The 17915-nt window shown below is 40.0% G+C and overlaps 2 protein-coding genes across 6 annotated transcripts in view; both read left to right on the plus strand.

Moving 5' to 3' along the window:
• Nucleotides 1–1457, plus strand: part of llgl2 (LLGL scribble cell polarity complex component 2) — a 46167-nt gene extending 44710 nt beyond the window's left edge. For all 5 annotated transcript variants that reach the window (XM_086270762.1, XM_086270761.1, XM_086270765.1 and 2 more), the window contains one exon: nt 92–1457. The gene's annotated coding sequence lies outside the window, so the exon portion shown is untranslated. The remainder of the gene's footprint in view (nt 1–91) is intronic.
• Nucleotides 1458–14996: 13539 nt separating this feature from the next.
• myo15b (myosin XVB) overlaps nt 14997–17915 on the plus strand; it is a 126743-nt gene continuing 123824 nt past the window's right edge. The window contains exons 1-3 of the mRNA XM_086273304.1: nt 14997–15118; nt 16134–16198; nt 16290–16353. Of these exons, the coding sequence (XP_086129430.1) occupies nt 15029–15118; nt 16134–16198; nt 16290–16353 (219 nt within the window). The 5' untranslated portion in view covers nt 14997–15028. The remainder of the gene's footprint in view (nt 15119–16133; nt 16199–16289; nt 16354–17915) is intronic.

Genomic DNA, 17915 nt, shown 5'->3' on the forward strand with positions numbered 1-17915 from the left:
AGCACTTTCTTTCCTACAAATGCAAAACATGCAATCAATTTTTGAATCCACATCTGTTGGTTCATGGTGTTTTTGTGCTATATCTTTACAGAGAACCGACATGTTGATATGTCTAAAATGGACCTAAGCAACAGATCTTGCCTCCATTTTAGCTGACACTACTGACACCTGACCCCTCTCCTCAAAGACTTACCCATCCCGCCATTTACTGATGCTGCGCTCACACTGGCCCCTTCATAGAGACACCAATATGCTCTTGTCAGAAGTGCTTTCTGAACATCTAGGGCTTTGGCTCAGTAATGGTGCAAAGAATGTGAAGGAAGTGACACCACATGTGCCTAAGGACCATACACTGCTGCCATAGCATGGCCACACCCATTTAAACCCAAAGCTGGATGAGGCACATTACTGGCGTGTGACCGGATCCCTTTAAATCAGCCTTCTACATCTGACATGGAAGCTACTGAGCTGTTTTGTTTGGTATAAAACTGTTTGTTTAAATTCACTTGATGTTCTAATGGCCTTTATCACTACCAGCATCACCATCTAGTCACTGTACAGTATATCTTACTGGCCTTCATCTCCTCATAGAGACATGAAGAAGAAATTTGGGGGATGATTTTAAATAACATTGATAAATATTTTGTGTAGTTTAGATTTGTGATTTGTTGTAGGAAAGCCCATTTCTACCTGCAAAAACATGTTGTGTCCATAATTATAAAGTGTTAAATTAACAAGTTGCTGTAACAAAAACTTGACAAATTCTTGAGACACTGAAACGCAGAGGAAACGCGCGTTTCAGTCTGAATTAGGTGACACTATTTTAATTCGTTTGGGGTTCTTTGTTGGTTTTGTTTGTTTATACAACATTGATGTAACACAAATCATGCGTTTTCACTTCATGCATAGTCTTTATATTTTTTCATGTCTTAACTTTTTAAATTTATATCGACAAAGTTGGCATGATTTTAACTTTTAGTGTTTTTTTTTTTTTATGTTAATGAGCTTCCATGCTATTCAGAAAATCAGTGGAACATGTTCAGTAATGCCTGAGATGATTGATGTGTGTGCGTGTGTTATTTTGACTTATCATTTAATTAGCATTACACATTCTTTACACCACGCATAGGTACTGATGCACTACTGCAATTTTTGTGCATGTTCTGATTTTAATATTTTGCTTTTGCAGGTAATAAATACTGTAATTTAGGAATGTAATTATAAACTATTGTGCTGAAATATTTTTAATATATAAATGACTCTTTACCTGTGGATCTGTTGTAACTGGGGTTGGCTGCTATTTAGATCACACAAGGAAATATTTTGGTACTATCTCTCACAATGCTGGGTGTTTTAGCATCAGTCTAGAATCTATTTTTGTAGTGAAAGAACGCTAATTTTTTTTAAAAATAACTTTACACTACAGTTTTCTAGGATAAAATTGTTTTTTCAAAGAATGACTGTCTGGCTCTTTTTTTTCTGCACAGTATCTCCATTTTTTTATTTTTTTTAACATAGCACAAAATGACTATGCTGCAATGCAATACTTGATTGTGAGTGTCCCCAAGTCTTCAAGTCTATGTGTGCTTGGTTCAGAGACCACATGTCAACTCAGAACCCATTATTTGACCCTCATGAACTGCCAAAGCTCAGTACTCCTTTTTGGTATCGTTTCCTCTAAAAAGCCTAGCTACAGTGTTATGTACTTGCAGAGCATAACTATCTCTGGTAAAATCTATACAATAAAGGAGGAATCAGCTGTCCTGCGTGATCCAAGTGTTGATAATAATAAAAACTTTATCTATAAAGCACTTTCAAACAAAGTGCTGAACAAGTATTTGAAGATAAAAATATATATATATACAAATAATAAAAACAATACAGTTTAAAAACTGATAAAGCAAAAGGGAAAAGCAATAAGAACCAGGAAAAACTTGAGGCATAGAATTAATACATGTAGGACAGGGGGAACAAGTTTAACACTTGGATTTGAAAACCACAAAGCATGCCTGCCTAATATCTTGAGCGAGGTTGTTCCACAAAAAAAAAAAAAAAAGCAGGCTCCCTAGTAGTTTTTCTTCTGGTTTTAGGAACCTTTAGAAGGCCAGTATCCTGAGATCGGAGAGCACAGGATGGAACATAGAGGTACAAAAGGTCAGAGAGATATGAAGGCGCCAAACCATTTAATACCTTGTAGGTGAGCAACAGGACCTTAGAATCTGCTTAAATCTGGCAAGGCAACCAGTGAAGAGATTTCAGTACTGGATAATGTGCTCAAAATTCCCAGTTTTGGTTAAAATGTGAGCATCTGCATTTTGTACCATCTGTAAACCTCTAAAACTTTTCTTCCGTAACCCAGTAGGGAGAGCATTACAGTAATCAAGCACAAAGGCACAAATTCATGGACAACAATCTCTGCACTGCCAAGTGATAAAACTTGTCTGATTTATTCCTTAGGTGATAAAAGACAGTCTTTGTTGTCTCTTTTACATGAGACTTGAAGGAGAGCTCTACCAAGCCACACGCCCAAGTTTTTTACCTTTAAATTTTAAACTGCTGGCTAAGGGTAAACATAAATTCAGTAAAATTATCATTCACATCGGCAGTAATGACACCTGGTTATGTTAATCGAAGGTCACTGAAATTATTACTGAATTGGTGCTTAACTTTGCCAAAACAATGTCGTACTCTGTAGTTTGTTTAGCCGCATGTCCTCCTTAAATTGCTGGCTGTCTAAGTGGTGTCCCCAAAACGATGTGGGCTTTATAGATACTTGAGAAACTTTCTGGAGGAAACCTGGTTTTGTTAGGAGACACGGCATGCATCCCACTTTGGATGGAGCAGCTCTCATTTCTAGAAATCTGGCCAAATTTATTAAAGCCCCCAAAACGTGACTATCCAGAGTTGGGACCAGGAAGCAGAGTTTCAGTCTTACACGCCTCTCTGCAGCTTCACACCTCCTGTTATCCCCTCAAAACCCCATCCACTTAGAAACTGTCAGCTCCCAAACAGACTTACTTAACTTAAATGTGAAACCAGCAAAATACGACTTAAACATTAAAAAAAATCACAAACCTGGTTACAGCAGGATCATTATGTTAGCTTAAATGAATCAACGTCCCCGAGTCATACTAACTATCAGAATCGTTGAAGCACAGGCTGAGGGGTGGTTTGGCAGTGGTTTGAACTCACCTCTCTGACATCGCTCACAGAGTAGTCTCTCACATTCAATTGTACATTTCTGAAGCCCCTGGAACCCCCCACTTGTTGTAGGTCAAGCAAGCTGGTTATGGGTCCACATTTACTGGACCCATAATAGCATCTTAGGTTGGAACAATTTCTGTCACCAGCACTGTTTAAAATCGTGTTTGTCTCCTTCAGCCATCTGACACCTCGGATCTGTCTTCAGGTATTGCTGTTTATAATTACTTAGTATTCAGAAAAGGCTCTCTCTCCCACCTCATTGTCCCTACGATTGTGCAGTAGATTTGCTTTCAGGTGCTTCGCTTACTCAGTGATCACTGATCAGGATTCTCCAGTGTGACAACCAAGACCAAGGTATCGGTCCACCTAACCATCTTTTTGTACCTTCCAAGTAATACACGGTGCCCAGACCACCAGGTATACCTGCCACCCTGGTAAGAACTGCACCATCTCTTTTCTCCAGTGCCTGTTCTGGTCCCATCTTTAAGGATGTCAAAGACTACCTGTCTCCATGTCCTGCCTGCATGTCCTGAACACCACTTGAAGTGTGTGTAAGACAGGTAGAGGGAGGAAGTACTGGTCAGCCCGAGTTTCCCTCTGATCCCTCCCTTTCCTCTGATATGTCGGGTTTAGAAAAGTAAGTAAGTAATCACAGCAGTTGTAGGCTTGGGTTCAGTCTCTGGCTGGGGTCTGGAGCAACCCTGGAAGAAACCCTGCTTCCTCATGGAAGTCTAAGAAGATTGGACAAGGACTGCAAGTCACCTCATCCTTAGTCTATAGCCAAGGAGGATGCTGACTGACACCACCAGGTTGCTGGTCCAGGTCCAGGGCCTGGTCCAGCAAGAAGGAGAACAACTAGTCTGAGGTGATGGAGACTCCTGGTGTTTGGCTCCTGCATATATACATTATTCATTTCTTGGGTGCTGCTACAGATTCCCAGTAGCTTGTCAGTATTGTTTGGCTGATCAACTGAAATGCAGACTGCAGCATTGCCAGCCCCCCTCTGTTTTAAGTAAGAGTCATTGTGTCCCATCAGCTGTTCAATTTAATATTAAATATAAATTGTGCGATTATATACATTACAATACAAACCTTACACTATTAATAAAAGGCCAACATTTTGCATTTAAGTAATCATTTTACCTTAAAATGACATGAAAACACAATTTCTAACTGATTATTACATATAACAAACAGGTTAATAATGTATAACAACAGTGAATAATCATGAATTATGACTTTGTAAAATCTTTGAGATAAAATATCTGTTTTCTCTATAACTTACTGGGACATGCAACAGCTGAAATTCTGTAATTTCATAATGGAATGTCGGATTAATTCCATCCTGGGTAGGTTCCTCTACACGTATAGCACGTAGAGGAACCTGTTTCTCACCGTGCTCTTTCTCATCCTGTCCATCAGCTCATATTGTTAATGTAACCCAGATGGAAAAAACACAATTAGATGACACAAAAGATAAAAGAAGAGACAGTATTTATTTTCTTTATTTTACTTGTTTACCTCAAGTGTTACAGTTCCTATCGCAATCGAATGCACTGCTCAGTTCACCCCACATGGTGTTGCCTAGCTCTCAACAGCCAATCAAAGCCTACATTCAGCCTGTCAACTGGGAGGTGAGGTGAAGGCACGTGATTCTCCTGGGTTTCTTTCTGATCTCAGCCATGGTAGTGAAGGCAACTACTGAAAAGAAGACCTAGAAACACAGAGAACAAAAAGGGGAAAACCCAGAGTTAAACTGTGGGACAAGAAAAAAACAGAAAGCCAGCCTACTTACCTACTGGAAGCCTGGAGCTGAGTGAGTGAATGAAGGAGAGAACTAATGTCAAAAAACTTGAAGATTCTTACCGTCCTTGTCCATGCTAATGCTAGCACAGGCTTACCACTTACTATCCAGCTGGAGAGCTGCTGCTGTTCTGATACTGGTGTGTTCGGCTTTGAAACACAAAGCAACTGTGAGAAACATTTTCCTGTAGCTGCTCTGAAGCTATTTTTCCTGTCGGTTCACTGTGTGCTAAAGAGAGTAGTGGTAATATTAAAGTTATGAGAGTGAACTAAAGTGGATAATTGTTACGGTCCTGGGCCGTTTGACTACTCCCAGCTGTGTTTCCCTACTGTTTCTTCCCTCGTTATCCCTCTATGTATTTAAGCCTTTTGTCCTTCTCTGTGTGTTGCTGGTTTGTCTGCTTATCATCCATGTCATTTCTCCAAGTAAAAGATGAATAAAAGGATCCGTAACTCAAAATTTCAAGTTTTTCCTAAATTTTGAAGTAATAACTCGAAATTTCAAGAAAATAACGCAAAACTTTAACTTATGGATCCAGCTTTTAGTCTGAGACCTGTTTTTTTCCCCCTGAGACCTGATGAATGTTTGCCTGACACCTGAGACCTGACATTTTTTTGTCTGAGACCTGACGACTTTCTTCCTGAGACCTGAGGGTGTTGTAAAAATGGTCGACCGTGGCTCAAGAGTTGGGAGTTCGCCTTGTAATCGGAAGGTTGCCGGTTCGAGCCCCGGCTCGGACAGTCTCGGTCGTTGTGTCCTTGGGCAAGACACTTCACCTATTGGTGTTGGCCAGAAGGGCCGATGGCACGATCTGGCAGCCTCGCTTCTGTCAGTCTGCCCCAGGGCAGCTGTGGCTGCAACTGTAGCTTGCCTCCACCAGTGTGTGAATGGGTGGATGACTGGGTGTGTAAACCGCTTTGGGGTCCCTAGGGGGGACTAGTAAAAGCGCTATACAAATATAGACCATTTATGTTCCATGTCTCCACTCAGGTTTTTGGCTCCTTTGTATTACTTTTGCATGGTGATGGTCAAACAAAGCTTTCTGAAGCATTAAAGCTTGTGTTGAAGCATTAAAGCTTGTGTTGAAGCTTCATTACTTGAAGCTTTTCAACACAGTCATCTCTGGGGACATCTGGTGGCCAAAAATATAAAGAACAGCTTGAAGCTACAAATTAAAGTGTACTGCTTCATTATGACTGCCCACTCCACAGAGTGGAGTTCACAATCCGGTCTGATGTTGGGCCATCTTTGTGTTGCTTTGAAAATGTAATTTTTGGGGGTGAAAAATTATGTTTAATTGCTTAACAAAAAAATTTGATCAATAAACATTCCTTGTTTAAACATGGGCCATGATTTGGTCTTTCTTTGCTTTGACTCCTTGATGTTGGTAAATACAATAGATGAAAAATACATATAATATACATATAATAATGTACAACACATTATGGAGTGTGCTTCTGTTGTGAGGTCCTGCCTCAAGGTAGTTATGCAATTAACCGCTGGAAAGTGTTTTTATAAATAATATTATATTAGGCCAATTTTCTTATACACATTTTTAAACCTGGGCGTAGAACTGATTGTGAACTGGAAAGGGGAAATGCTTATGAACTTGTAAAGTAAAAACATTTACTTTACTTGCATGCATTTAAGGATATGCATGCAAGTAATTTGTTCTGCTATGCGATGGCTGAGTCTGTTTGTTTTCTTGGAGATAATTTCTCCTGCCTAAGAGAAAATCCTCTCACATGGAACAGAAGAGGCTGGAGTGCACAGAAACTGAGACGCAAGTTGGTAGAGATGCAGGTATACGGTCGTCCTGGGTCCTACATACTATCACCTAAAAAGAACAAATAAATTAAATTGCTGCACATTTTGTAGGATAACATTTTAAGATTATTTTAAAAATAAAATTATTTAATGACATGTATATTATGAAAAGCAAATGTTTTGTTAAGACATTTTAAGTTTTTTAATTTTTCAGATAAAATAAACACACGCAAAATGAAGGCAAAAGTTAAGTCTCAGTTAAGTTGGTTATCTGTGTCTGCACTTTGGTCCTATTTCTCTCCACAATAATTGTGCAGTGTTTCCGAACAGTGTCTTTTATTTTATGCTGATTTAAATATAAAAGAGTGAGTCTTTTTATTTTCCTGTTGCCAGTTTAATGATGCTAATTTAAAAAAATCAGATGAAGAGAGTAAAATAATGTTCTATTTTGTAATATGCAAATTATTGAAAGAATTTATTTCGTTTCTACTGTGAGTCTAACGTAACTGGGGGTAATTTTTGGTGCAGACCTATAGTGTTAGAGAAATTAAGCTCGATACTTTGATACCTCTAAACCGAACTCAGCATGTGTACTTTGTTGTTTTATTTGCACATGGTTTTGATGTGGCTGTGATGTATGAAATTTTGAATGTTAATGGTTACTCACCATCAGTATTACAGAAAAGAGAAATATGTGAGTACTTGAATGTTTAGTTCTCATATTTCATGCATGTTGTACAGCTAAGATATCTTACATCTTGATGCAATATTTTGATATTTAATTTAAACTTTAAATAGTTCTTAATATGATAATAGACCTGGGTTATAGGTTAGGTGTTTAGAGAGAACAGGAAAGTCCGAGGACCAGGACGAGCTTCTGGTCATAACAGATGTTGAGTCAACCACTTTGAGGAAAATCACCATGAAGAAGATGCACACGTACACACTCACACATATGTTCACACTGCACTTACAAAGATCAAGAAGTGAAGTCAGGTGTTACCGAAACAATTCTTTAAAGGCCCTAACGGACACTTTTATTTCATTTAAGTGTGCACACTATTCATGTTATTTCTGATAATTAGAGTCAATTTGATTATTTTGTACTCTTTCTGTACAGATTAGACAATCTTTTTTATGCATTGTAACAATATAAGAGTTGCTACTCAACAGTTATTCTTGTGTCTGAGTCATTATTGCTGCTCAACACTTTGGCTCCTTACGAACTTATTACTAGCCCAAGTAGTTACTGTGCTGTAGTTCACTTTTATATCTCTAAAACTGCATTGAGCACTTGAAACAGCACTTCTCACCTTTCCTCCCAACCATTTAGCAGATGTCCATATGAATGGCAGCACAGTGCTCTGATCAGCCAGGTAGAACTAAATAATTCAGAAGGCCTTCTGTGTTTGTGTGGCTGCACTTTACTGCAAGCAGTTCAACTTTGTCATTGTTGTGTCACAGGCATACAATGTTGTTGGGTGTATATTACATATGTGGCTCTCTGCCCTTGGTTTAATTTTAGTGGGTGGGATATTTGTGTGTCAGCTCTCCTCCTGAGCACAGCACATATTTCGATCAGTAACACTAGTTCTTGAGGAAAAGCGAGAGGACTTTGCGGCCCCCCCAGCTATGCCTTGGTTTCATCTGAGAAGCCTGGTAAGCTATATTACACTGAAATGAGCTCTGTGCTTTTACCCCCAGGGACACTGGGTATAGAGCCACATCTAGGCTGAAGGCGCAGACAAAATCTGCTGTTTACTGTTACTGTCATCAAACTTGGAAAAGATTTATAGCCTCTTTGAATGGACTTTCCTTCCTTGTGTGTTATCCTTATCCTGAAGATTAATTCTAGCCCACAAAGTTAGCTCAGGAATGTCAAGTAAGTCGAAAGGATCAGGGACTTAAATCCTGAAATATGGTCTCAATAGTGAAAGATGAAGTCAAGGACCTGGTTTCACTCAATTTGACAGCTATGTTACTCGATAATCTAGTCATCTATATTTATTTAATTTTTTAGATTTTGATTTAATGTGTAAGGCTTTACCTCTTACCTTTCTTTTTGCAGTCTCAATTTTCCAAATGAAAACTTTAATGACAAAAAAAACATTTTTTTTTAATACTTTGTAGGTTAGTTCAACTCTGAAGAACTGATTGCATACTACAACTTGAATCCCAAGCTAGAACGGATTCCATGAAACAGAAGACAAAGACAAAAACAAACAAAATTCTATGAATAAATGTGAGACAGAATAGTTCTAAAACAAGTCAGTCTCCTCAAGAAAGAAAATGGATTTTATTAACACTAAAGGATGGAAAGTCCAATGAAACTAAAAGAAATGTAAGAATGAAAGCAGTTCAAAGCAGAAGAGGCTCCAATGAAATGGAGCATCATACAGAGGAAGAAAATAAAAAAAACAGGACATGGAAAATTGCATGCACAACACAAGAACGATAATGACTTTACAGGTGGGAAAAAAAAGATGACCAAACATTCACCAAAAGTATTCCCAGCCATTCAAAATAGGATTAATAATGGGTTCCACACTAAGCCTGAGAAAGAGAGGGTATGCAGGGAGCTCAATGGAGGCATCGGTACACGAAATTAGTAATAATGAGGAGGCGGAGGAACAGAGTAGCGATGACGAGCCAGTTAAGATGCAGGCTAGTGAGGAAAGTAGTGAGCGATCTGAGGTGTTGAATACTCAAAGAGATACAGAACAGTCAGCAAAAAAACAATTAGACAAGGACGAAGGTGAATCCACCAGAAGTGAGTCTAAGGACCAAGAAGAAAAAGAGGGGAGAAAAGAAGAGGAACAAAAACAAGAAGAAGACGAGCAGGGAGGTTATCTATGTGAAACTATCAACCATGACAGATTTGCAGACAAGAAGATAACCTGGGGGGAAAGGTCTAAAAAACCAACTGCTGATAAAGTCGTCAGACAACACAGAAACACTCCCGCAAAGCCTGCTCAAGGATTGAAATACAAGATGTTTAAAAAGACAAAGGATCAGCAGGCTGCAAAGACAGAAAAACAACGGGCCAAAGCAGAGAAGCTAAGGTTGGAAAAGGAAGCCAAGGAAGAAAAGGAGAAGAAAAAGAAGCCACAAAAAGAGTACAAATCTCGTTCCACAACAGAAGGGGTTCAGCCTCCAAAGGGTATTTCTCTTATCAGGACTGACCCAGCAAAAAGTGAGACCCAGTTAACAAATAAAGTAAAAAATATCAGAGGGAGAGATTCTTCCGTAGAAGTTGATCTAATCATGCTTCCCAAAGCCAGAATTGAAGAACTCAAAACCATTCTGGATCCAGAAGAGCAGCAGGGCCAGAGTGTCATTAACAGGAAGTCACGGATGTTGCTCTTGGGGAAAGTCAAGACATTATCTCTCCAACGCAAAGCAACCACGATTTTGGCAAAGCCTGATAAAGAAGAAACAGTTACACGCACAACTGATGGGGGGTTCAATAATTTTAATGACCATTTGATCGCACGGGAAAAGGGTATGAAGAGTTTGTGCAGGCTGTCTGGCTGGAATCAAAAGAAAATGCCACAGGGGTTAAACTGGAGAAAAAATCTTTCTGCTTGGACTAAAGCAATTGGGATTTCTCGCTGGCTCTCAATTCAAGCCATAAACCAAAAACATGGCCTAAGAAAATCTAAGGGGAATATTTTCAAACAAAAGATGGCTGTAGGAGTTGCCAGTAAAGCCAACCTGGCTAACAGGAAAAGCAAGAGCTCCACTGAGAACAAAATTGTTGAAGAGAGAGCAACCTTCCAGGGTACGGACAAGGAAGGAACAGAAGAAACAGTCCTAGGTGGGGAGAAAGTTGTAGAAGCCAGATATGCTGTTGTACTCCCGACAATGAATAAACTAAGCAAGGAAAATATAACAGAAGCACCTAAGGCAGATCTTCAAACTTCTACTCCAGCAATTCTACCAGCAGAAGCCACAACCCCAGAGCTCAGACCTCCAAAGCCAGGTGTCAAGTCTGTGCTCCCTGTCAAACCAGATCTAAATGTCGTAAAGTGCATCAAGAAACCCTTGTCTGGAGGATTAACATCAGTTCAACATGAGCCTAAAAGCAGTTCTGGACTCAATGAGTCCACCGCTGAAGACAGAAACAGCAAAGGCAATCAAGATAGAGTCAATATGTTCGAAGCTGCAAGAGGGAAGGTGAACACCTCTCAAATCAACATAACCAAGATGTCCTTGTCACTGGGTGGTCCAACACAGGCCTCAGGACAAGAAGAACAAAGAGGTAGTTTAGCTTCAATGCCCACTTCTGCCACTCGACCATTTCCAAATGGAGAGTCCAGTGCAGAGAGATCAGGTGTTCGGTCTTTGTGTGAAGAAGAAGCAGACAAGGAAGTAGCTCATCTGATGGGTGAGGGGAGAATATGTTCTATCTCCAAACCAAAGGTACATTGGACTGGGAACCCACGGATGAGTGGAAAGCCTCAGGTAGGGGTTACATTTTTGTTAGTGGACTTTTAAACAAGCATTGTTTAATATGTGGCTAGAAAATGTGAAATACATTTATTTAGGTATTAAAGGCTTTTTGTAAGGCCAAGATTTACATTTGGATAAAACAAATAAGGGAAAAATTTTCATACATAAATAGATGTGTAGCTAACTGTAACTGTAGCCTGTAATCACGTTGATGCTAAGATGGTTAACATGTGTAAAATCTTGGTAAACTAACAATTAAGGGAGTGCTATCATTGCACGCAGCAACAATAGCACTCAATATGTGTACTTCTCTCAAGCTATGCTCAAGACAATACATCTTTCAAGCTTAGTTGTCAATCTTTTTCTGTGTGGGCTCAGGACTGGTTGTGCGCTGAGAACATGTTGCCCCATCAGACAGTGGAGAAGCTAACCAAATGGACAGTCTATGAGGATGAAGGCCAAGCCCGGCCCATCCCATCCCACAATGGCAGGGAATGCTGGGAATCAGAAGATCCCAACCAGGAGATGCTAGAGAGTCGACTAGTGAACATACAGGTATTGATACTCTGTTTTAGTATAAAACTATAAATCACTTCATGACAGCAATATTTAAATGCTACTATTAGTTTGAAAGGGGGAGAAGGCATTGGGATTAATAAGAATTTAGCATTTCCAATTCGATTATCGATATTCCTTAATATACTACACAGAGCAGTTTTCTTTAAAGTAATGCAGTAAGTTATGAGGTGCCTTAAGGGACATTATTACTGAAACGCTCTCACACACACTACTGAAATTTTAGCTCTCACACACACAACTGAAACGCTCTCACACACACAACTGAAACGCTCTCACACACACAACTGAAACGCTCTCACACACACTACTGAAACGCTCTCACACACACTACTGAAACGCTCTCACACACACTACTGAAACGCTCTCACACACACAACTGAAACCAGAGGCATTTCTGCTGAACAGGAAGTTGTTTCCTGACAAGGAAACTGATGGAAAAAGTGGTATATTTCAAAACACTACAAGGATTTCTACTCAGCAACCTGCTAGTACAGCAGTCCCCAACCTTTTTTGCTAAAATTTCAGTAGTGTGTGTGAGAGCGTTTCAGTAGTGTGTGTGAGAGCGTTTCAGTAGTGTGTGTGAGAGCTAAAATTTCAGTAGTGTGTGTGAGAGCGTTTCAGTAGTGTGTGTGAGAGTGTTTCAGTAGTGTGTGTGAGAGCGTTTCAGTAGTGTGTGTGAGAGCTAAAATTTCAGTAGTGTGTGTGAGAGCGTTTCAGTAGTGTGTGTGAGAGCGTTTCAGTAGTGTGTGTGAGAGCATTTCAGTAGTGTGTGTGAGAGCGTTTCAGTAGTGTGTGTGAGAGCGTTTCAGTAATAATGTCCCTTACGGCACCTCATAGTAAGTTACTCAATTTCTTGCTGGAGAAATTCATTTGTTATACTACTCATTAAATAACTTTCATGTTACTGTGTAAAATGACCTGAAATGCATGCATGTCTTATAATTACCATTTAACAATATAAACCTAAGGCTACAGTCCCACGCATCACCACAAATCTCTATGCTAAACTTTCTCTTAGTATTTATATATGAACAAAAAAACCAGACAACACAAAGCAAAAATGAAAACCAGAGCAAATAGACTTTAAAATGATCAGTGATTCTACTTTAGAAACATGATCAGGTATAAACAGAGGCTGCATCTTGACTGGTCATCTGTTTAAGTTCAGGGTCTGGCTGCAGAGCTGAGGTCAGCATTCACTCAACTTTAACTGAACTCTGGGTTCTTGGCTAGCTTAGCATTAACATGCTCTCTGTGCTGATGCTTGCAAGGAAGTGAAGTTGTGTTAGCAACATAATGCAGTTGTTTCTGTCCTGAATATGGTTTTTACTTTACCATTGAACCCTTGTCTTTAGGGCAATAAAAATAAAAGTCATTTCCACATCCACACTGCAGACTGCACCACTGTTTTCCTCCTCCAACCCAACTAAAATCATCTGTTTGTAATGCGAGTGCAAGTAGAACTGATAAGCAGGATCGATAGGCATGCTAACTAACAATTCCAAGGAACTGGACTGCTGGGAATCAGTTCTCTACGAGAACCGAAACATCAGTTTCATGATCATTGATATACAAATTGACAGGACTATTAAACAATGATCAAGAATATCCTTCACAGAGAACTAGAGAATGGATGTAGTTAGGGCACTAGCTCTAATCATTAGGCAGCTATGCTATTTATAAGCCTGGGGAAATCTGCAGTAAGCTGAGACTGAAGAAATCACTTGTATGAGTGATGAAATACTTCTACCACTAAAACCGCTGTCCAAATGAACAGTCTTTCCGTCCACACCGACACAGCATTTTTACTCAAGGAAAATTGAGCTTATCAAAACGCTCTCCAATGGGAATAAATTTGAAAACGCCGTTTTCATGTCGCAGTGTGGACTGTGAAAACTGAGGTTTTCGAAAATGATGATGCATTTTAGTCGTATGATGCAGTCATATGACCAATTCAACTAAGATGGCGGACGGCATTGTTTAGCAGTTGTTTTGTTTGCCATCAGTTTGTATCAATTTATGCTCCAGATAGCTTTTCTTCAAAGAAGATGGAGTGTTTACTCAGAGCTGTTGTTCAGTGGTGGAACGAGACGACAATTGTGTTTCATTTTGTTGCGACGTTTCAAAGAGCCGGAAAGTAAATAAACGACCGACGGTCGAATCGTCTTATGTTTCACGCATAGGAATGTAAGCGTTTTCAGTGTGAATGAACAACTCTTTGGAAACAACTGAAAATGATGGAGCCACTTTTCATATCCTCCCTGGTGAATTTGATGTGTTGGTCCACCGAGTTAATGTGATGTGGTGAATTGATTTTCACCCAGGTGCCATCCACACACCTGAACTAATGACTTTGGTAGGATAGCAAAGCCCTCTTTTCATCTTCTTCCATGTATAAATTGGCCACAATGGGTGAAACTAGGGAACCCATGGCACACCCAAGTTTCTGCCTGTAGTATGATTGTAGTAAGATTAGGGGAAACCTGCAGTCAGCTGAGACTGAAGAAGTCACTTGGATGAGTGATGAAACATTTCTCCCACTGAAAACGCTACGGCCAGATGGACAGAATCAACTTTTGGGGATTTACTTACCTGGGTGATTGAGCATGCATCAAGATGCATAGAAACCTATTATACAAATGCATATCCTAACACTTGAATGAGTACTGATCATTTAGGCACAATTTATATTGGGCAATTTTCTCATTTAAAAAGCTTCCTGTGAATACAAATAATTTATTTTTTAATAAAGTGGGAGTTTTCGTCTTCTAAATAAACAGAATAACTCATCACCCCTCTACTAGAAAACATAGATTTACCCATTACAGACAAGACACAATAGCACCACCATGATGGTTTAAATAAGCTGAGAAATAAAAGACTTGCTGCTGGTGGATTTATTGCCTGCTCTTTGTATATACAATAGACCTTATAACACACAGCATCACACTGTCATGAGGTTGCAGCCTCATAACACTCTTCCATTCGAGCAAACTGAATTTTTTGCCTGCTGTGGAAAGCTTTTGAAAATACTTGACCAAAACAAATCACACTTTAAACCAGACCTTCCCAAAGTGTGGGGCCCGCCCCCTAGGGGGGGCGGAGAGCCATTGCAGGGGGGGCGTGGGATGAAAAGGGGGGAAAACAAAAAAACAACGCTTGGACACTGCTAGCACGGGGCGCCCACACAAATGCAAAGCAGGAGATGAAGCATCGCTGAATATGTTTCCAAACCAACTTCATTTTAAGCCAAAGACTAGAAAATATGGTGAAGCATATCTGCCCTTTGGCTTCACCTGCACAAATGCCAAGGTAGGTCTCCCCTGCAGAATTGGTTTTCCCTGCATAGGGAGCAGCGCTGGGCTGTTCAAATCACAGACAAACAGTATCCTATATTCTTGATTTTTAGTTCACAAACACTTGTTGTAATGACTAACTACTCCTGACATTTTGGAGATGTTAGCTCTGTATACAGCGGGATATAAATAATATCAGGTTGATCTTGCCACGATTTTTCCCCAGTTCAAATCACGGACAAACAGTCTCCCACAGTTGTTTATGTTTTTAAACCTATTTTGCACAGAGAGGCATTTTTTGAAAAATGTATTGATAGCAATGTTGAATATTACACAGGAAAAAAACAACTACACGTAAAATAATCACACCGTGACACCTCTGCCTTTGTAAATGGAGGGACAGTAACTGCGTGTGAAAATGTAAGCGTGTAAAACCTGCACACAGTCAGATTAACAGTATTTGGTCTCTATCTGCTATTCTGCAATTAATCTCATGTAAACAATAACGTGGCGCACAGCGTGACGTGAAAAAAGGCACATACCTTTGACGTTGCATGATGAACTCTGTATTCCTCGTCCACACGTAAACGCAAAAAAGGAGTTTTAAAAAAAATCTCAGTTTTCGGTGATTCAAAACGCTGTTTACGTGTAGACGAAACAACTGCGTTTTCAAAAATACCCGTGTAGGTGTGGACGTAGCGTAAAAGAGTAAGTAGTTTATTTTATTACTACCTGTAATTTATTGCAGTTTACTATTTGCTTAATTGTTTACTACATGTTTGAGGTGTGAAATAAACCGCAATGGAGCAAAATATGGGTGTGTGGTTGGAGGATGTGTTTGTGCACGCGCAGGGGTGGGGGTTTGTAAAACAAAGGGGGGCCCAGCAAAAAAAGTTTGGGGACTACTGCTTTAAACCATCAAGGCCTCTAGAGCAGATCCTTGCCCTTTCTGACAAGCTTCATTCAATGTTAGCCAGACTGCAAGATGCCTGTGGAGATGAGGTGGGGGGTTGAGCTGTCTGCTTTTACAGGTGATGATCCCCGGCAGCCAGAGTGCTATAGAGGTGGATGAGGTGGACGATCTGTCCCAACTGGAGTGAGTACAGACACAGACACACACACTCACGCACGCACTCTTTATATTTTAAATTGTGCATAGTTTCAACCTTTCTGTCTAACGGTTATAGAGAGGTGTGTGAGAGTTCTGTGCTTCTGAATTTGAAGAAGAGGTTTCATCGTGACTGGATTTATGTAAGTTTAAACGATTTTGAGTCTTTCTTACTCAGTTCATATGAAAAAAGGTCGTAATTTATTATATATAATCAGCATTTTAAACTGCACATCAGAACAAGCTTTCAATAAAAAAATTATGTCATTACTTTGTGGAATAAAAAAATATATCATCTATTTTGTATTATGTATTATAGTTTTAAATATGATAACGATAACAACAAATTGTAAATTGTGTTTTTCCTAATGATTACCAAATGTTGGTGTGGTTATGGTTAAAACCCTTCATTCCAAAACAACAATTACTGTAAATATTAGTTTCTGTTTCACAATAGCGATCAAAAGTAATGTTCATAAATTTAATAGTAATTTTTTACCATTTACAATTTCTAATGTACATCACTAACAACTTTACAAATACCATCCACATTATGACTTTTAGTTTTGAGTTCTCAGGGGTGACTTCTCACGAGTGAGTAATTTATCTACATTATATAGGCCTGGTCCGTAAACCACCTGCGGCAGTGAAGCATCCAGCTGCCCTATGAGCAGGAGATTTGGGGTAATGGGGTCAGGATTAGTACTATCCGAAGATGCTTAACCAAGAGGTTTCACATTAAGGATCCCTTATACTTCAATGAGAGCCGTGCGGAGGACTTCTTCTGTCACACTCTGATCCTTCAGGATGACCTGGAATGCAGCCTTAACTGACCTTATCTCCCTTTCCCAGGCTCTTCCAAAATGGGGTGCATGCGGTGGATTATAATGAAAGGTTATCCTCTGCTTTGCCAGCTGTCCCTGAAGAATGGGCGTCATTATAGAGAAAACTTCCTCTAACTCTCGAGCCCCACCTCGGAAATTAGTGTCATGATCCGACCATATCTCGAATGGTGTACCCCGATGGGAGACAAATCTTCGCACGGCCATGTGGAAAGCGTCTGAGTCCAGACTTGGCAGCAAAACCAGGTGTACACATTGGGTGGTTAGGCACTTGAAGATGATGCCCCAGTGCTTCTCCTGCCTCCGGATATCTTGATGGTGTAGGTACCAAAGCAATCGACTCCAGTTGACCAAAAAGCAGGTTTGTGGATCCGGAGTCTCACTGTGGGCAAATCAGCCATTTTGGTGGGAACAGGCCTCCCCCGCCATTTCTGGCACTCTACACATTGTCTTTGATGTCTCCGGATTACTTGTCAACCTCTGATGATCCAATAAGTGCGCTGTATCTCTGCAAAGACATGCTCTGGACCGGGATGAAACAGAATTGTGTCGAAGTATTGGACAAGGAGCTTAGTTACCGGGTGTTCTGGAGGTAGCCCAATAGGGTGTATGGTGTCCAGACCTTCAGCACATCTCAGGTGCCCTCCAACCCTTATCAGGCCAGTAACCAGATGTTACGTTCCCCTGAGGGGTCTAGGCGGTGAGGGGGAAGTAACAAAAGGTGTCCAGGTCAGAAAAAGGAGTCAAGGAGGCAAAAGGGTTAAATTAAAGAGTTTTATTAAAGTAGCTCAACTAAGAGAGACGGACAAGCCGCTATCACCATTTAAGAAAAACAAACAAAACTCAGGCGTTGGTCAATAAAG

This window comes from Aulonocara sp. 'chitande type north' Nkhata Bay, linkage group LG18 (genome assembly GCF_057382095.1).
Source record: "Aulonocara sp. 'chitande type north' Nkhata Bay isolate Kocher_YH1m ecotype deep benthic linkage group LG18, A_spYH_male_GT1.1, whole genome shotgun sequence".
NCBI lineage: Eukaryota > Metazoa > Chordata > Actinopteri > Cichliformes > Cichlidae > Aulonocara > Aulonocara sp. 'chitande type north' Nkhata Bay.